Raw genomic sequence first — 18,853 nt, 5'->3', positions numbered from 1 at the left:
AGGTCCCTGCCGGATGTCACTTGCCAAAAAACAAAAAACCAATGTATGTATGAATGTAATCCAGAGGGCAAACCACTCAGAACACACAAGAATCGGGTGAGCAACCCAACATGTGAAATGTAGTCCAGGGTGACATGTAACAATCTGTGTAACGGGAAAGTCAATGTAATGGAGGGCCGACCTCTGGTGGCAATCGGACTTCTAAAGTTAAAATGCATATTCAAAGGAAGAGGGGTCTTATTCCAATTGAAATGTTGCTTACATAAATTCATAACATTTACGCCATGTTCATTTCCTGTTGTCCTCTTACATCAAAACCTCCTACAACTGTTTTGATTCAGACAAGATAACTTTTTAATTGGAGAAAGTAACATTATGGCTGGAGAAGCCTTTGAATACAAGCATTAACTAATGGGCTGGATTATTGTGAAGTTTTTATCAACAGTTTGGACTCTCATTTTGACAGCATCCATGCACTGCAGAGGATTCCTTGGCAAGAAAGAGAAGAAATGCTACATTTTCCAAATCTGATGAAGAAACAAAAACAGATCTATCTTAATGGCCTGAGGAGGAGTGTAACACTTTTTCCTTTAAATCAATGTGCCAAACAACCACACCATATGAAAAAACACACAATGCCAACATAATCATAAAAAGATATTTATTCACTAGAAAGCAGTTGTCAATGTTAACACTAAAACACATTTTGGGCACATCATTCTTTGCATGCTTTGTCAAGATGAACTGATCCTCAAAGCGTTTTCTCTGAAACCACTCAACATGGATCACAGCAGAAGAAACTTCATAAACTGCACGCTATCTGTTTGCCTAATTCAATGTGGCTACATTCTTTGGTCACGGGAACACTAAACGTATTTGCCTCAATCAAACACAAGTGGAACAAACAGTCCTGACCACACCTGAACGACAATACAAAATGACTGAAAGACACTAACTGAACATAAGCAGGGCTCCATATTTGTGCAGCGTCTGGAGCCCCGAGCATCAGAGAGCAACAAAAAAAAAAAAAGAGAATAATTCTAAATTACAAAATTAAAGTCACCAACATTGATTATCCTCTTCATTAATCAAAACCAAACAAGAAATTATGACCATACTCCCGAGTTAATCTCAGAGAACATTACAGTTAAAAAAAAAAAACAATAATTAAAACACGTACTGGAGCAATATAACATTTGCACTTCTCCTGAGAGCTGGTCTAAATTTAAACCACAATTTTACACACATTTGACCAAAGCTGAGTTTAAACAGTGCAGATACATTGCAAACGATCACACATACCGTATTAAATACATTAATAAACCTAGAAAAATAAACTAAAGCACACACTCACTTATTTCTCTCTCACACACACATTTAAATGGACAGCACTCTGGTAACAATGTCCATTTAATACATTTCAACACACCCTGAGGTAGATTTGTATAGATTCAAAACAAGTTACGCATCTTGTTTTTACTTTAAATAAAGATTAAAAAAAGAACCAATACCACAAAATATTAAAAAGGATAATGGAATATACAATAATGGTATGAACTAAGATAGAATACAATCTTATCAATGGAAAAGAAACCTTCACATCCTGAAACTTCAAGTTTTCAACAGGTTGTTTAAGGCGAGACCCATCCACCCAACACTATAGCCTACTATTCTAACACCTACTTCCATGCAATAACATACTAAAACCTTTTCACGTTATTCTGAGGGACAAATTAGCCTCTAAACAGCAAAAAATAACTCTTGTGGAGCGGTGATGTGCCGTTAGTTTAGAAGTTACTAACCAACCACTCTAACATTCAACCTGTGCTTGAAACCAAACCGGTTGTGCTTTGCTGCAAAAAAAAAAAATATATATAAAAAAAAAAACTAGGTATTTTTTTATCCACTGAGTTTCTGAAAGTTTGAGGATTGGGTCAGATATACAAACAGGCTAAACGCAGGATTCATTGTGCTTTCGTTTGGCAAAGACCAGATGCTTTCCTCAAACACAGTGAAGCCTGACAGCTCAGTTGCTCTCCCTCAAAACGAGAACAAACCTGAACTTCATGCAGTCATGGGAATAAATTGTAAAAAAACTTTTAGGCCATTAACAGGCCATAAATTATGAAAAAAAAAAAATTAAAAATAAAATAGTGCATCAAAATAATTCTCAGCATAGTATAAACCTTGTGAATTCTGGTCACCAGCTGTCAATCTTTAACTAATCACCGAAAGGATCTAGCTCTTGTTGTGACTGAGAGCAAACTGAGTCCATCGCAACATCACAGAGTTTGAGGTCAGTTTGTGTGGCTACAAATAAATAACAGCGGTTTAAAAGTTATTTACAATAAAGCGAGATCAATTTAGTCAGGATCTCCTCTTGGAATACATTTAGAACAACAAACCTGATACCTCATTAGTGTCTCATATGATGTTGCACAAGGAAAAGACAAAAAAAATAGATTATCGTAAAAACATGTGCTATTGTCTTGGCTCAAATACGAGTTGGATTCCTTCTGGACTTTGCCTAGAATTGACCAGATCTTTAAATGAGAGCGAGCCTTGCAAAACACACAGCGTTAAATAATCCAAGAAAGCCACCGTGCCTTTCTTACAGCAACTAGCTAATGACAGTGCAGTCACAATATTTCCACTGATGACATAGAGAGGCTGAGGTAATGTATGATATGCATCAACACAGCATTTTAACATTCATTGGCCTGTGTAAACCACAATCAGAAGTCTCAGACAGCATCAGAAAAATGAAAACGGAAGTCAGTATGATTTCTCCAGTGTACAGGTGAATAATTTCACCAGCATCACCAACATCCAGGCTTATTGCAATATGTAAACATGATGGGTTTTGATTGTTTCGGTACAAATCTAAGACACTTTGCTACCTAAGGCAGAAAACAAAAGCCTTTCAAACTTGCTTCACGCAGGGCAGACCTCACAAAACCCGTCAAGACACAATTATGCACTATATTTTAACTTTAAAATTAGTAGAAGATTTATATAGACGCCAAGCAATTTTGAAAAAAAAAATAAAAACTTTAGTCAATTTTTAAATTAATGAGTCTGCCATGTTTTTGTGAGATCTGCCCTTTATTTCACGATTATCCATCTGAAATACCCGGTTCATCCCAAATTTGCGGAGCGCAAAGCTGTGTTACAGACATATTACTAAAATGCCTGTCAAAAATAAAGATGGATATGATTTTTTTTTTTTTTTTTTTAAGTATAACATTCTATATTAGGTTAATCTGGTTTTACATTTCTGAATAATGTACAAAAGTGAGCGGCGACATTCATTTCTGCTGTTTGAAAAAGAAAAACCTGAGTTAGTTTCAAAAGCAGCTTTCTATTGATACTTTTTGATTGGGGCTCGGGTTTCCCTGACAACGACTAATCAGAGCTGTCTGGAGGGAAGGGGGTGTGGCTCATGTCCTCTTCTTCTCCTGTGGTGGAGGCTGTTGATTTTCCCTGAGATCCCGGTGACAACTGCTGTGCTTTGATTGGACAGTTGGCCACCATGTGGGTGATGCTTTGGCAAAAATGGCACTTTTTTGGCTGAGGCGGCAGCTGGCATTCTTTGGCGTGATGATTCGGCCCTCCACAGTTGAAGCATCTGTAAGTGGTGCAGGAAAACACGTGTGAGATGCAGGAAAGACCACTAGAGGGCGCGAAAACCTTTAAACAGTAAAAGGTCACGGCTATAAATTTTTTACATGTAATTGTTATTGTCCTGCTTTATTTACATAAAGTATAAAATGACAGTTTTATGTACATCTACAGCACTATATAAATGAAATTAATCTTCATAAGAATTTTTTTGTTCATTCTTATGATGCTTAGAATTTACTAAAAAAAAAAAAAATGAACATGAACATCTAAAAAGGACGTAAATAAAATTAAGTTATTCACAAATTATTTGTATAATATAATAATCATTTATGGTTCATATCACTTATGGTATTTTCCAATCAAAAGTAAATAAGTTTATTATTTATTTATAAATCATCATCATCATCATGCAGTAGCAATACTTTCACTATAATAAATGGAACGTTATAATTATATGAAACTCAACGTGTGTGTGTGTGTGTGAGAGAGAGAGACACACAAGGGTACAAATTTATGACATGGGTACTACAAGAAGAAGGTGACTTATTACCTCATGTCCCCATTTTTCAAAACGCTTATATTAGTTTTTTGAAAATCTAAAAAATGGCTATAGTTTCCTGTAAGGGGTAGGTTTTAAGTGTGTGTGTACCATGTACTAAGAGTATTGGTTTAAATTAGCAAAATATTTCAGCGTCTCTTAAAAATATAATAAGTTACCATTTTGAGTTAGTGATTCATTTAAATAAACGCTTCCTGTGCATTTCAGCCCATCAGCTCTCGGTATCGTGGGGGGAGTTATTGATCGGCCAGAGGAAGGAGGCGTGGCATCTCTGTGGCTCTTTGTTTTAATATGCAGCCTGACCTTTGCACTTTGATCCCTGCTCTCTCCTGCCCACCCCCACCCCGCTCGCATACATCACACCTCGGGGTTGCCATGGCAGCGTTCACCTCTGACCTTTCTCAGGCACCTACATCTGCTATTAATTAAACGGACAGGATCCGATCCTCCGTCAGGAGCCACAGATCCGGAGAGATGGAATATCAATGATAAACAGCAGGAGAAACTACGCCTTATTTGTCGTCTCTCAGAGCTGCAGCAAAAAGCCGTCACCATTATTCAAGCACGGTTGTGAAAGCCGCGCTGGCTCGGATCCGGCTGAGGATTGTGGGAGGACGGCGCTTATCGATAACCTGCGGCTGCGCTGTGGGGGGCCGGCGATTCCGTGAGCCTAAATTCTGAGCTATGAGATTTTAAACAACCTATTGATCTAGCAGGTCAAGTCACCGACGCGTGGGGTGGGGGAGGAAGTGCTCTTCATTTGGTCAGAACCCGAGATGCGTCTCAAACGTTCAAATAGAACTGAATCATCTCGGTGTAGGTAGTGAACGCGAGGGGAGATTAGTTCGGCATCTAAACAGACCCAAATCAAACGTTCAGAATTTGAGGAAAACCTCAAGAAAAGCAGAACGGTTGTTCTTCCAGAAGAATCTCCTGAAAAAGGCTTTTTATTGGCGCGTGTAGTTCTGAACCGAACTTAGCCGTTAGTGATAATACTGAATAGAGTAAGAGCACAGAACATCGTAGTTCTGAGCAGCACTTACCGATCTCCTTTTGAACGGCGTTTTTGGGTGCCTTTGGGTTTCTTCTCGCTGCCTACGCATGGCACCCCTCCTGGCCCCGTCACCCGTAAGGACTCCAGACCCTTAGAGGACCTTTTGAAGGTGAACTCCACAGCTTCTCCTTCCTTCAAACTGCGGAAGCCCTCCATATGAAGCTTGCTCTACAGAGGGTAGAAACATTGGTTTAGACGCTTGGATGACGTTTATACAATCATCTACGTGGAAACAATCACTTGCGTGAATGCTTTCATGATAACAAGCCTTTTCTCATGCCATTGGAAACATCATTATTTCTTGTATATACGTATATATATATATATATTGCAATGTTATATCTATTCATCCAATTTTTGAACAGCAGCTTTCAGAGTAAACACTGATTCAAAGCTTCTTTATAACCACAATGTTAATGCTCAGAATGCATTTATATTTTACTAACTATAAGCAACCTTGTAACTACTTCTAGTTCATTTGCAAGTGTCTACTAACTCTCAGTAGATTGTTAGAGTAGGTTTAGAGTTAGTAGAATTCACATATACTTGCAAATTTCTATTAGACGGCATTTTGTATGACCCATCAAAAAAAAACGCTAGAAGATATTGAAGCAGACAGTTACTTACTGTTAGTAGAATGTCTAAAGTGGACTATTGAAATGAAGGGTTACCAAATAAAAAACCCACTGCACTATCAGACTCATCACACTACTGAGGTCTTACCTCGATGTATTGTGGATGCAATGTGCTCTGTTGTCTACTGCATATTTTAGCCAATTCACCACTTTTCCACAAAAGCGCATTTCATTAAATGTAACCTTTTGAGATCTGAAATTCTGAAAGAATCAGTCAAATGGCATCTTCCCTGCCCCCAGTTCTGTTGCTGCATCGCCTTCACAACCGCCTCTTCGCTTAACACTCAAAAGCAAAATGGCTCGTTCATCTGGGCTCGCTACCAATTAACTTTGAAGATTTGCATCCATCAATGGCTGCATCTGAAACCCGTGGCTCAAACTAGCAACCTACAGACAAAACATTACAAGATATAAGCAGTGACGAATACATCTATACTGCTTTCAAAAATTCGATTGACCGTTTTCCAACTAGACAATGGCATTTTAGCAGACATGATATTACTCAATATATTCAAACTTACCTATATGCTCTACCATCATGACATCCAGATCACGCAAGGCAAATTTTAGTATATGCAGGGAGTCCAAAAAGTTATTTTGCATACGTCACGAAAAGAGATAAAGAGAGTTTCTCAAAAATAAATGTTCAGCAAATTACATGAAAGGGATTCCCCAAAATAACAGCATCTGGTTAGACCTCACCCGGATCTTCAGAGCTGAGGGTCTGCAGTGGGAAAAGGTGGGGGAAGCTCACATTCCTGAGATACTTGCTCTATAGGCGCATGGAAATGGGGCTTGAGAAAGGATCTACCTTTAAAAACAACCTTCTGCTTGTACTTCTAACAAACAACCATCCACCCACCAAAAACAGGAATTCAGAAATTGGGCTAGTTGGCATATTTGTGAGATTGGGCGTCAAAATGACTCCAGCCATGGTGTTCACAGAACAACCTGCTTTGGTGGTGTTGGTCCTTACTGAAAAATAACAACAAATAAAATCAAGCCTTGTAGTAAGATTGCTCATCTAGCCTTCTACACATTAAACTGGTCTGTAATAAATTCCACACATTCTCTCGGAGAGCTAAACACTGGAATGCTTTTCTTGTTTAAAGCCCTAATGCATTTCTTTCTTGCGCATGAAGCAAAAGATGATTTTTCAAGAACACCCTGACTCAAACAACACTGAACACCAATGAATAATTTTTACAAAATTACCCTTGTGTGCAACCGACAAAAGCAAGTCATACTAGTTTTATTAGTATTAAAGTTCTTTATTAAAATAACTGCAACTTGGGCTTGCTGCAAATATGTTACGTCAGCTGTTTAGTAACACTTTCATGTGTAAACTCATTGGGGTTTATCCGAAATAATGTTTGTTCTGCTGCTTAAAAAAAATTTAAATACCTGGTGTTCAGCGCTAGGAGGTTAATTACAAATCGTGCACTATGCCAATCATTTAGATTTAACTGCGTAAAAATAAGTATTCACTAACCAATCATTTAATCCAAATTCAAAAGTATGTAAATAAGGAATAGTTGCTTTGGCGTTTTAGGGCCACTAGATTTAATTCGAAGGGAATTGTACTGGTAGATCTTTGGAAGTTTCGCTGCCTTTAAACTGTAGCTTGTTAGGAGGCTGAATATTTCAAAAGTTGCTTCCTCATCATTGCTAGCAACATGAGAAGTCCACAGACATCCGCACTTCGGCTCACACAACATCAGGTTTAAAGTGACACCCATTTCTCAGAGGGGGGTGGGTTGCTGGGAAAGGAATTGGGCAAAAAGCGCCTCCCAACCCCCGCCAAGGCTTCCTGAAACCATCCGCGGCTCCATCCTTTGACCTTCTCTACCACTCACCCTCCTCTTTTACTACAGAGGTTTTTTTTATGAATGAGTTCAGCTAACAACCCCCTCCCCCAAAATACTCCCTCCCTTCCTCCCTGCCCCCCTTTCTCCAACCTCTCCGTCTCCATTCTCAACATTCTCACTTAGCACGTCTTTCAACTATTTTCCCCCATTAATTATGCAATCTCTCTCCATCAGCCTCTCTTTTTGGTTATCTGCACACACAAATTCCATTCATTCTGTGATTCCCTAGTCTAAGGCAGGCAGGATTTCCTCCTCTGGGTTTGACAGTGACAGACATTGTCTTTTTAACCTGGTAGGACCCGTAATTATCAATATATCCACAAAGGCTCAGGTAGATTTGAGTGCTGCTGGCTTCCTGGTTATCAAAACCAAACTACTCGAGAATATCCAGAAACCGGCCTCTTATAGAGTCAAAAGACAATATTCACAACGTGCAGCACTACAAATGGGTTAATGTACATTTATATATTGAACGGATCTTAAAAGATATCTTAAAGTGATAGCTGACCTCAAAATAAAAATGTGTGGGCATTTTTGATTAACCAATGAACAATAACCATGGCCAACTGGCTGATTTATGAAGGATTCGCATAAAGCTTGATGGGAGGTTTATAAGAACACAACCAGTTGAAAAAAAACCACAGCCAAAACACACACCACAACAACTACAGACTGTACGTGTCACATTTGTGATCTACACAGCGAAATGTTGTCTTTGCTTTCTATTATTATAATTATCTACAATGTGCAATCTGCTAGATTATGTATGGTTTGATGTTGGCCGAAACCATAGTTTTCAGAATGCTATGCATGTAACTTAAGGACGTAAAAATATTGAAATCAAGTAGTTTTTGATGTGAAGAGAAAAGGTGTGGACTAATGTTAAATGTCTAACGTTGAGTAGTTTGGATTTATTGTAATGTAATAGAGATATTTAGAAAAACGTTGTTAACCAAACAGACGTTGGTTCTAATTGACTTCCATTGTTTTCCAACACTATGCAAATCAACGGGGAACAACAACTTAAGTGACCGACATTTATCCAAATATCAGCAGAAGAAACCATTCAAATCATGACAATTTTCATTATTGTGTGAACCATCCCTTTGAGGAGCAGATTTAGCAAGCTAACGTGTGCTATTGCTCACGAACCGTTTGTCTGCCAACTAATAATACCTTTTAATTTGGCGGGATCTAAAATTTAATGAAGTAAATCCTGTCGGCTAACCATGCAAATTCACTTTTTTCCCTCTCTCCTGACACTGGAAGTCAATTAGCCCCAAATAAAAGTCGCACAGGTCTGAGACGACTATCCCTACACGGTCATCAGTTCAGGATGTTAATGAAGAAGACAATGAATGAAGACACGCCACGCTCTCCTGATGTTCCCATCTCAGTTTTACGTCCTAATGTGCAGTCAGTGAGACTTAAAGTCAAAGCGTGCTAAGCCCTAACACCCTCCCAGACAGACACTCTGAAGGAAACCAAAGACCTCTTACTTAGAGAGAGACAGAGAGATCACTTGACACCGTGTGTAGGGCTTGCCTGCCCGTAAGATGCTCTAATCTCTGGGTAATTTTACACAATGACCTCAAGCCATGAGGCAGCAGCTCATTTGGCTCAGGGTGATAGGTGATCCACTGTTTGCCGACTTGCAGGTTGTTCTGTGGCAATAGCTTGTTGAATTATTGCTGATTGAGAAGGTTAGTGTTCATGCTTGTAGACCGTATGCTGCCCAGTGGGATATTTTTTTTTTTTTAAATATAGCACTTGTATCAATCACTGTACAACAAAATATACCGCTTGTATATTTTGTAGAAAGCATGGCTACAGCATACGAAGGAACAAGTACAAGCTGAGACAATTTCAGGCCAATCGTTTCAAGGAATGTGGAAAGATGGGCCTGCATTAGTGCATTTAAAACTAAATCCAAGGATATATCCAAACCAAGTGAATAAAGCAAAAAGGCCCACTTTCAAAATGTCAGTCGTTTTTAAAATATTACATAATGTTTAACATAATTTGGGACTATAATTTTAAAAAGCAGCAATTAGGAGTACATTACAGGTCTCAATGTAATGACTGTATTCACCCTATTTGAGATTTTTAATTCCAAATGTTCAGAAAATTACTTTTGTGCGTATCAAGTAACAACGACCAGCTTCCTTGCCTCTTCAAATAACGAATCAAAAGCATTCTACCTTATAAAACCCCAAAGAAATGTGGAAACCAAGCAAGTGCTGACATCATTCAAAAATAATAACCACATGACATTGTGATAAAATAGATCCTACATAGCTTTAAAAAAAAATGTAACTCTTTCAATTTGTATTAGAGCTTTAAAAAAAGAAAGATGTTCTAAATAAACAACCCAAACCGACCACAAAACAAATCAGCACACAACCCAGGACCTTCTATGAAGCCTAAAAAGGACGACATGGAAGGAAAGAGGTTTATTTGATAAACGACTGAAAACTATTTTTACGAATGCAGGTTTTTAGCCTACCTCGTATTTAAGCAATAATGTTCGTGCATGAGCACCCAACGCTTTTCGAAGGGTAGGAAATAATTATAAATGCGGCCTATTGATAGCGTAAATATTTCAATTTAACACAGTAACCCGCGTTTATGCCGTAAAGCAATGAGACGACAGAGACGGGCCTTAAAGGTCCATTCCATTAAAAACGACGACATGCTCTCTCTCTCTCACCTGATGAACGAACACATCCACAGGGGAGTCCAGACAGATGCCCTCCCGATGGGTCATGGACAGAAAGCCAAAGCCCATCCGCACGTTAAACCATTTACACACCCCACTTCCACGAACCGAGCTCGAGTCTTCCTCGGAGCTCGCGGCTTCCTCCTCCTCCGTCTTTGCACAGCCCCCTGGATAAAAGCGCACAGACAAGAAAATCGGCATCAGTTAACTTTACAAACAAAAATAAATCACGCTATCGAAAGTGGACGAAAAAAAAAAAAACAATCTGGGGGGCCTTCCGCCGCTCTTTCGACATGCAGCGAATTCATCACGCTCGGCGTGGAAACGCAGGAGCTGCGCGCGACGCACGGATAAAACGCGATGCGGGTTTAACCTACAGAAACATCCTGGCTGTGCTCAGCACTTGGGTTACAATTTCCAAACGCAATAAATAAAATGAACGCAAATAAAGCTAAAATAAAATGCGTTTAGGCTAGATAAATTGCACAATCCGGTTTTAAGGGGTAGCGTTAATTCTTCAACAGGTAACTTTTTAGTTTATTTCTTTGCATAAACGAAAAACGCAAAAAAAAAAAAAAAAAAAACGTCTTCGATTACAATTAACAATAAATCTGAGAAATGCAGAATAGCTTATCGCAATCAAACCACGTGAAACCGTGCTATTTTCCCACATTGAGTGAATCCCCAGTGATTCATATTTAGCCGTATAATGTTGAAAAAACGATATGCATATAATTTCTAAATCGATAAATTAGTGTTAGGTTATATTTTAGCATCAAAGCTATATGAATGCATCATTCATTCGTGAAATCGCACAAATTGGAGAGGGGAAAAAAAATGAATGAAAGTTGATTTATCAGTGTCGCGTCTTTGTGTGGTTTCAGTAATTAGGCACAAACGTGCACCCGCTCACCTGTGTAATACTGCTCATAAACTGAGCCCATTTCACCCATCTCGCCCATCAGCCTCCAAATAAATCCAAGTTTCGAAAAAAAGCTTCAGACTTCGCTCCACATTTCAAAACTCCATTCGGAACACACGAATAAAAACTACTTTACTAACGCTAGAAGAAACGAACCGACAAAAGATTTGGGGTAGCCTACATTTTAGCGGTAACGACGCGAAAATTCCAGGGCTTCTGGGAAGAGCCCTTTGTAAAGATCCCCGAATCTGAAAGACAATGCAGGAGATCCGTCCCACCCCCTCTTCTTTATCCCCTCTCTCTCTCTCTCTCTCTCTCTCTCTTCACTGACCCCCCGCTGGAAGATCACCCACGACCTCACCTTCAGCCATGTCTCCAGGATGTCTTCAGCCTCTTCTCGCTTCCCACTGCAAAAAAAGATCATTGATCGGGCCCCCAAAACAGTTTGAAACAGCGGTCAGTGTTTATTCCTGGGCGAATCGTGGGACACGGGTCACTGTGGCATCTCCTCAGCTTTAGGTCAAGTCTACGTGATGCTCAACTTCACTGAGCTTGATGAATTGCACACATTTCTGCGGCGATGGGGTCCAAATTCGCCGACGGGCCAATCGCAGATGGAGAACATGTAAGCTTGGGGAATAGGAAGTGCCCTCCCCTCTTAAACCCTCAGCATGCTGACACACACACACACACACACACACACACACACACAGCGGATGGACATTGGGACAGCAAAAAAAAAAAAACACTTTTTCCACTGATTTTATTCAATGGGTTTGATTTCTATTCTCACACACCGCACCGTTATTATTGTTTGCTTTTTGAAAATAATCTTATGATTAACTTTTAAAAAATAATGTGACATTTTAAAATGTTTCATGCCTATTTATTCCCGATAGTAAAACTCTCTACAAAAAGGATATCATGAATTAGTGCAAAGAACGAAAAACGTGGGGAAATCTGAAAGTGGTTATCAAATTTAAGCAATATGCCAAAAAAAAAAAAAAAAAAATTTAATGCCTTTCAAAATAACGTCAGGCAGGCTATTTGTGCGCAAACCAAAGCAGAGGCTTCGTAAACGAAGAGTCATTATAAAAAGTGTATTTCAAGAGACGTATCTGTGCTTAAGCATTATTATTAATATTATTATTAAAATGACACAAAAAAAAAGCTAGAGAGACATGTGGCTCTGTAGCTAATGGTAGGCTATTGACGATGTTCAGAGATGACAGCAGTTGTGGTTTGGGCAATGTCCTATTGTTCTCACACCTCAAGCAGAGAAGAAGTGAACAATGAGACACTGAGCCGTGTAAATGTTATTTAATTGATCCCTGACGCCGGCGCACAATGAATACGTGCTGCCCGTTTCAAACGCCAGTCGCGCTCAGCATTTTACAATAATATAAACCAGCAAAACCCCTTTAAGAGCGAAGGAAAATTTTATATATATATATATATATATATATATATATATATATATATATATATATATATATATATATATATAAACATGTATATCAATCAATCATTTATATAGCGCTTTTAACAACACAGGTTGCATCAAAGCACTGTAACAGTATAATGTAGAAGAGTACAATGACATATATATGTATATATATACACACGTGCACGCGTGTGCGCATGTGTAATTCTATAACGCTATGAAGCTGCTAAAGTTCTCACCTGCGCGACCGAGTTGCGGATTCGTCGGGGGCATCTTGACTTCTTAAAAACCGTTGGTTTCCTCTTTAATGAGGACCGCTATCCAGCCTGCGAGAACTCGAAAGTGTCAGTCCAACTATTCCTTTCCTCGAAGACATTTTATAGCGTGCGTGAGTGAATGAGGAGCAGTGAGTCAGTCGGGGCTCCTGCTGTGGTTCTGCTCTGATGACTGTATTTGGATTGTCATGCGGCCCGTCACCCGCAAACACAATTAAAGCCGCATCCACTTTCCAATTAAATATTCATGCAGGATTCTTGGATGCCGTTCATCAGCTTCCCAAACGCACTCTCGACAAGAGCGCAGGTTGCTGACTCATGTCAGAGGAAACAGAACAGCACCTGTTAGTCTTGTTAGTCATAAAGCTTCGTCTAATTAAATACATCGAACAGAAGCAGAACTCTGTTCATGTGATAATTGGGCATGCGCTTCTGTGGGTCACGTGACGCGCTCGTTAAACACCAATCTGGAGCCCTGGCTCTGTGTGGGTGTGATACTACTATTGAAATAAATAAGCCAATTTTTTATATATATATATATATATATATATATATATATATATATATATATATATATATATATATATATATATATATATATATAAAATCAAAGTAAGTTGTCACGTGAAATCTTTGTCACACATGCTACTTTTGGCAAATGGTGTCTGATTTTTTTTTCATTTAATTATATATTGTGTAAAACAAAAACAAAAGGTAGCCTATATCTGATATTTATACCTGAAAAGTTCATTTTAGTGAACTTAAAGGCTAATATGTGTGTGTGCACCTCAGTGACAGCTTTTGTGCCTTTTTTATTAGAATGTTGCATACAGATAATGATACAGTATAATAAATACAGAATGCAGTATGTTGAACATGACCTTCCAGTGATTTCCGTTCTGGTACGAGCCAGAATTTGTTCATATAAGATCAAAATGTACTGGGATGAACTCTTGTGACTATTCCTGCTGTATTAGGCTTATATGAAATAAAAATAGTGAAATTTTAAAATAAAATACAAGCATGCCAGGATATTGCATGGTAGAATATCTTATTTTATAATATATGTTTATTTAAATATAGGGGAGAGTGGGGTAAGTTGTGTCATTGTGTTTAAAGGGAGCATGTGACAGTAATGGATCCTTAATGGAATGGAATTTAAATACGTACATACATTTCAGGATGTGATGCTGTCATGGATCTGCCAGGTTCTGCCACCACCCAGTCACAGCGATCTCCCTCACCAGCACAGCATGAGCACCGACGATCCATTCCAGGAACTCATCCAAAACCTTCCTACACCCAACTACACCCACCACCCATAGCTTCAGTCACCGCTCCCTCACCAGTCACCGTCAGTACTTCTTCGCCTACAATCAACTTCAGCCTCATGGCCTGCCCAGTGCCCTACTTGAGATGCAACCCACGCTATATCCCACTGATCAGTCAAAGATTATAATTTTGTTTATAATGTCTTTGCTTTCAGGGGCAGTACTTCGATGGGCTGAGACATTGTGGAATCAAGGCGGACCAACCACCAGATCCATTGATAAATTTATCGTTCATTTTAAAGAAGTGTTTGGGCATATGAATGGACATGCCACAGTGGGCGAGCAACTGTATCATCTCTCCCAAGGTACCATGTCAATAATGGAATATTCCTTGCAATTTCAGCTAGAATTAAAGAGCATTATTGCCTTCCTACTGACAAGGACTGGAACCTAAACTTCGTCTCCAACTAGCAGCTCCTGATAAATTCTGTGGTTTGAAACGGTTCAGTCAATGAACAATCAGATGCGCTTCCCCTATGCTACCTGCCTACAGCGATCTAGTGAACACTCCTACCCTCCGTCAGTCTGAGATTACCAGCCCTCCAGAGCCTCAACCCTAACCCGTGCAAATCGATTATGGAAGGATGATGACAGCTGAGTGGCAGAGAAGGCTGAACCGAGGGCTTTGTTTTTATAATGGCACTTCTAGGCATTACATTCGTGTATACTTCTGCCATCAGTCTTTCAGGATTTTACGCATGAGGTACTCAGAGACTTAGTCCACAAATTCGGGATTGTATATATTGATGACATATTGATCTACTTGAAGAGTCTGATGGAACACCAAGGAAACGTTATGGAGTTTCTCCAGAGGCTGCGCAAATCGTTCCTGAAACCCGAGAAATGCACCTAGAATTTGTACATTTCTACTGTCAAGGTTTTTTTTTCCTCCATTCTGTTTGGATGGGGTTTTGGTTCTTTGCCGCTGTCACCTCTGGCTTGCTTAGTTGGGGCACTTACTTTCTAGCCATTATTGTGAATTAGATTACATAGACCGTCTCTGCATTAAATAACAAATTGTTCAATCTCGTCATTATAACATCCGTATCATTGTATTCTCCTATTTGATACTGTTCAGTGCTTTGATACAATCTGTATTGTTAAAAGCGCTATATAAATAAAAGTGATTGATTGATTGAGTGGATGTAAGGATTGTGCCATGTCAAAGAGTCTGCGACATTTACAAGCTAGAAAGCTGTGTTTCCTGGCAATCCCAAATTGCCCCTGGTCACAACTAGGAGTGGACTTCATCACAGATCTACGTTAGGTAACACTTGTATCCTAGTAATTATGGATCAATTCTCTAAGTTCAGCCATTTCTACCCACAAAGGTTTATCCACTGCCCTGGAGACAGTGCTGTTTATTGAAGTATTTTGGTTGTTCGGACTCCCTGAAGACATTGTATCTGACCACGGACCACAGTTTATATCCAGGGTACAGAATGCATATCCTTTCTTAGGTGTGACCATTAGCCTCTCTTTGGGATATCGTCCCCAATCTAACGGACAGAGACGATGTGGGACGGTTCCTCCGTACCTTCTGCCATGGTCACCAGAGCTCCTGGAACCAGTTATTATGCTGGGCCGAGTACGCACAGATCTCCGTTCAACAACTGGCTACTGGTCTCACTCCAGTGCGTACTTGGTTTCCAACCTCCCCTGTTCCCATGGTCTGTTGAATCATCAGATGTCTCAGCGGTCAACTGCTGGTTTCCAGGAGAGTGAGAGTCTCGGGACGAAGCTCACCGTTATCTCTAAAGGGCAGTGCACAGGCAAAAGAGCCAAGCCGACCAGAGGAGAGCTGAGACACTCACTTTCCAACCTGGTAGAAGGTATGCCTTTCCATATGGGACATTCACCTGCGCCTGCACTGAAAGAAATTAAGTCTTAGGTTTGTTGGCCCTTTCCCATTCTGGAACAGGTAAACACGGTATCATAAGCTCCAACTCCCTCCTCAGTACCGCATTCACCCCACGTTCTATGTTCAAACCATATGTTGAACCTTTTCCACAGGCTCAGATCACCCCACTCCCTTATTTAAAAAAGACTAATACCCATATTACCAACAGTCAGATGACAAATACTTATGTCTTTCTACTACTTTTAGTTTACTAGTAAAATTTCTGTTTGCACAAGAAGTCTGACAGCAGCGAATGCTCCACACAGAGATCTGATCTGATCATCCTCATCCAGTGTGACATGAAGAAACATAACAAACTGAAACAGACTAAAAACAGTGGCAATGTCTCCAAGATGCTTCAAAAAAACCTGAATGTGAAAAACTAATGTTTCAGAATGTAACCTGAAATTTCCTACTGATACAAAGAGACAGTGAAGGCTGAATGATTACTACGGAGGTCTCCTTAGCAACGAATGGCCTTGAAAAACAAATCCGACTTTGTGTGTTTTGAAAATTGAAATCATACAAATCCAAGGGCATAATGCTAACACTACTTTAAGTGTTTTCACATGTATACAGTGCTTGATATGTGCATATTTCACTCTTCATTCACACAAGACAATATTTTCTCTGGAGAATGCAATATTATGGAACTCATGTTTTAGATAGAAGCAATGGTTTGAAATGAAAAATGTCTCGATGGATTTATTACAAACACAAATCTTTTCAGCTTTTCACTGAACCGATGAACTGGACTGCTGTGGATTACTTGTGTTGTTTTTATCAGCTGTTTGGACTCTTATTCTGACTGTACCCATTCACTTCTGGGAATCCAAGGATCCAAATGCAAAATTTTCCAAATATGTTTACACAAGGAAACAAACTCATCTACATTTTGGATAGCCTACAGGGTGAGTACAGTTTCAGCAAAATATCATTTCTGGGTAAACTATTCCTTTCATGCTTTCAGCAGTGCATTTACAAAACCAGACAAGATGCCCTACAGTATCATAACCTTTTTAAAATATCTGAGCCATTACATGAGATTGCATGCAAGATATTAAAAAAAGCTGTTCATTTGTCTAATGAGCTGCATTTGCAATTATATGCATGGAAAGCTTGGACCACACTATTGAAAACCAGGGTCCTATCCCAAAGGGAAAGATGTCAGTTCAGTTCTTTCTCAAAGACCTTGGGGAATCGGTGGATAATCAATACTCGGAGAGCAAGTGTGAAACAGTGGAACGGCCAGTCACATAGGATCTGATTTCAGTGATCTTGTCAGGCTGTGAGTCATGACAGTGAAGAATGAGACTTGTCCTCTGACTCACTATCAGAAACTGGAGTACTGGAGCAATACAGTTCAACAGTTTCTTCTGCCTATCCCATGTTTCTCACCAATTGCAAATCTGTAGCAGAACTAGGCTGAATGAAAACATTTTTTAGTGTGTGCAGACTAAGTGTTCTACTGCATTTTGATATCAGAGACAAATCAGAAGTACGGTTGTTTAAAGTTTCAGCACCCTGGACAGCTCTACACGGTTCTCTGAAACATACTGTAAGTGTCTGGTGTATTACAGCTGCTTAAATTCTTTAAAGCACCAACTGTCTGGGATCGAATAAATGCAACATTCCTTTAACATGAGAGTATTTTTATTATGATGATAAATTGCACATTGCTTATTCTATTTCACCTCATGTTGAAGCACGTGTGCTTAACTACTCCTCTCTTGTAAGTTACTTTGAATGTATCTGCTGAGTGAAAACATGCCAAATATTTCTAAAAATTATAAAATAGAAAATGGCAGGTCATGTTACAAAGAGTTAAATTCAATCTGTAGGTAGGAATATTCAAACAGTCAAATAACCGAAATTCAAACAGTGAATTTTTATTGAATACGGGAACATATATAAGAGATAGGGTGCTGGTCTCAGATGAGCAGAGCTTTTAGGTCATTTATGATCAGGTTAAAAAAGATCAGCTGGATTTAATGAAATATTTCTACCAATGTTAAAATATATACTTATTCTATAGTAACATCTGATGTAAGGTTTTGTCTGATGTCAGTCCACATGTGTAGGTGACTGACTTGACTGCCCTCTGCTGGATGCAATGTGAAGATGATCAGCAAACTGCCAAAGACCAGAGTAACCTTAGGTGACATCAAGATAAAGATGATAGTGAAAATCTCCACAGCTCTTTTTCAGATGTTGTTTCAAGATGCTGCTGCAAGAAATGAAATATAGACAAGTATTAACACCATAAAACAATGTGACGTATTGTAACGTCCTGTGATTAACCCTGTAAAGCATGACATATGAATAATAGATCGAAAACTAAGATTTTGAAATGGAACACTTTGTTAACATTATATCATATAACATAAAGATGATCAAACTGAGAAAAAAATGTTCTGTTTAATAGAGTAAAAAAGTAGCATGATTCCTTTTTTTTGGATTATGAACTAAAGCAATTCAGTGCTGTTGTTTATCATATCAAGTGATACTGATTGAAGGAGGAC

At 39.1% G+C, this 18,853-nt stretch overlaps 1 protein-coding gene across 1 annotated transcript; it reads right to left on the bottom strand.

The window, feature by feature from the left end:
• Window positions 1–673: 673 nt before the first annotated feature.
• lin28ab (lin-28 homolog Ab) lies at window positions 674–13,433 on the bottom strand. Its single transcript, XM_043217319.1, has 4 exons — window positions 13,065–13,433; window positions 10,451–10,626; window positions 5,227–5,405; window positions 674–3,628 (listed from the first exon to the last, which is right to left on the bottom strand). The coding sequence occupies exons 1-4, from the start codon at window positions 13,096–13,098 to the stop codon at window positions 3,406–3,408; spliced, it is 612 nt and encodes a 203-aa protein (XP_043073254.1). The 5' UTR covers window positions 13,099–13,433; the 3' UTR covers window positions 674–3,405.
• Between the last annotated feature and the right edge of the window lie 5,420 nt (window positions 13,434–18,853).

The sequence above is a fragment of the Puntigrus tetrazona genome, chromosome 19 (assembly GCF_018831695.1).
Source record: "Puntigrus tetrazona isolate hp1 chromosome 19, ASM1883169v1, whole genome shotgun sequence".
Classification (NCBI taxonomy): Eukaryota; Metazoa; Chordata; class Actinopteri; order Cypriniformes; family Cyprinidae; genus Puntigrus; species Puntigrus tetrazona.
The sequence above is the reverse complement of the archived record's forward strand: the minus strand, read 5'-3'. Positions and strand labels throughout refer to the sequence as shown.

Coding starts and splice junctions, on each gene's coding strand:
- lin28ab (XM_043217319.1), bottom strand. CDS start 13,098: ATGCCCCCGACGAATCCGCAACTCGGTCGCGCAG. Junction 5,406..10,450: donor TGGATGTGTTCGTTCATCAG/GTGAGAGAGAGA, acceptor TACCCTCTGTAG/AGCAAGCTTCATATGGAGGG. Junction 3,629..5,226: donor CGCCGTTCAAAAGGAGATCG/GTAAGTGCTGCT, acceptor CACCACTTACAG/ATGCTTCAACTGTGGAGGGC.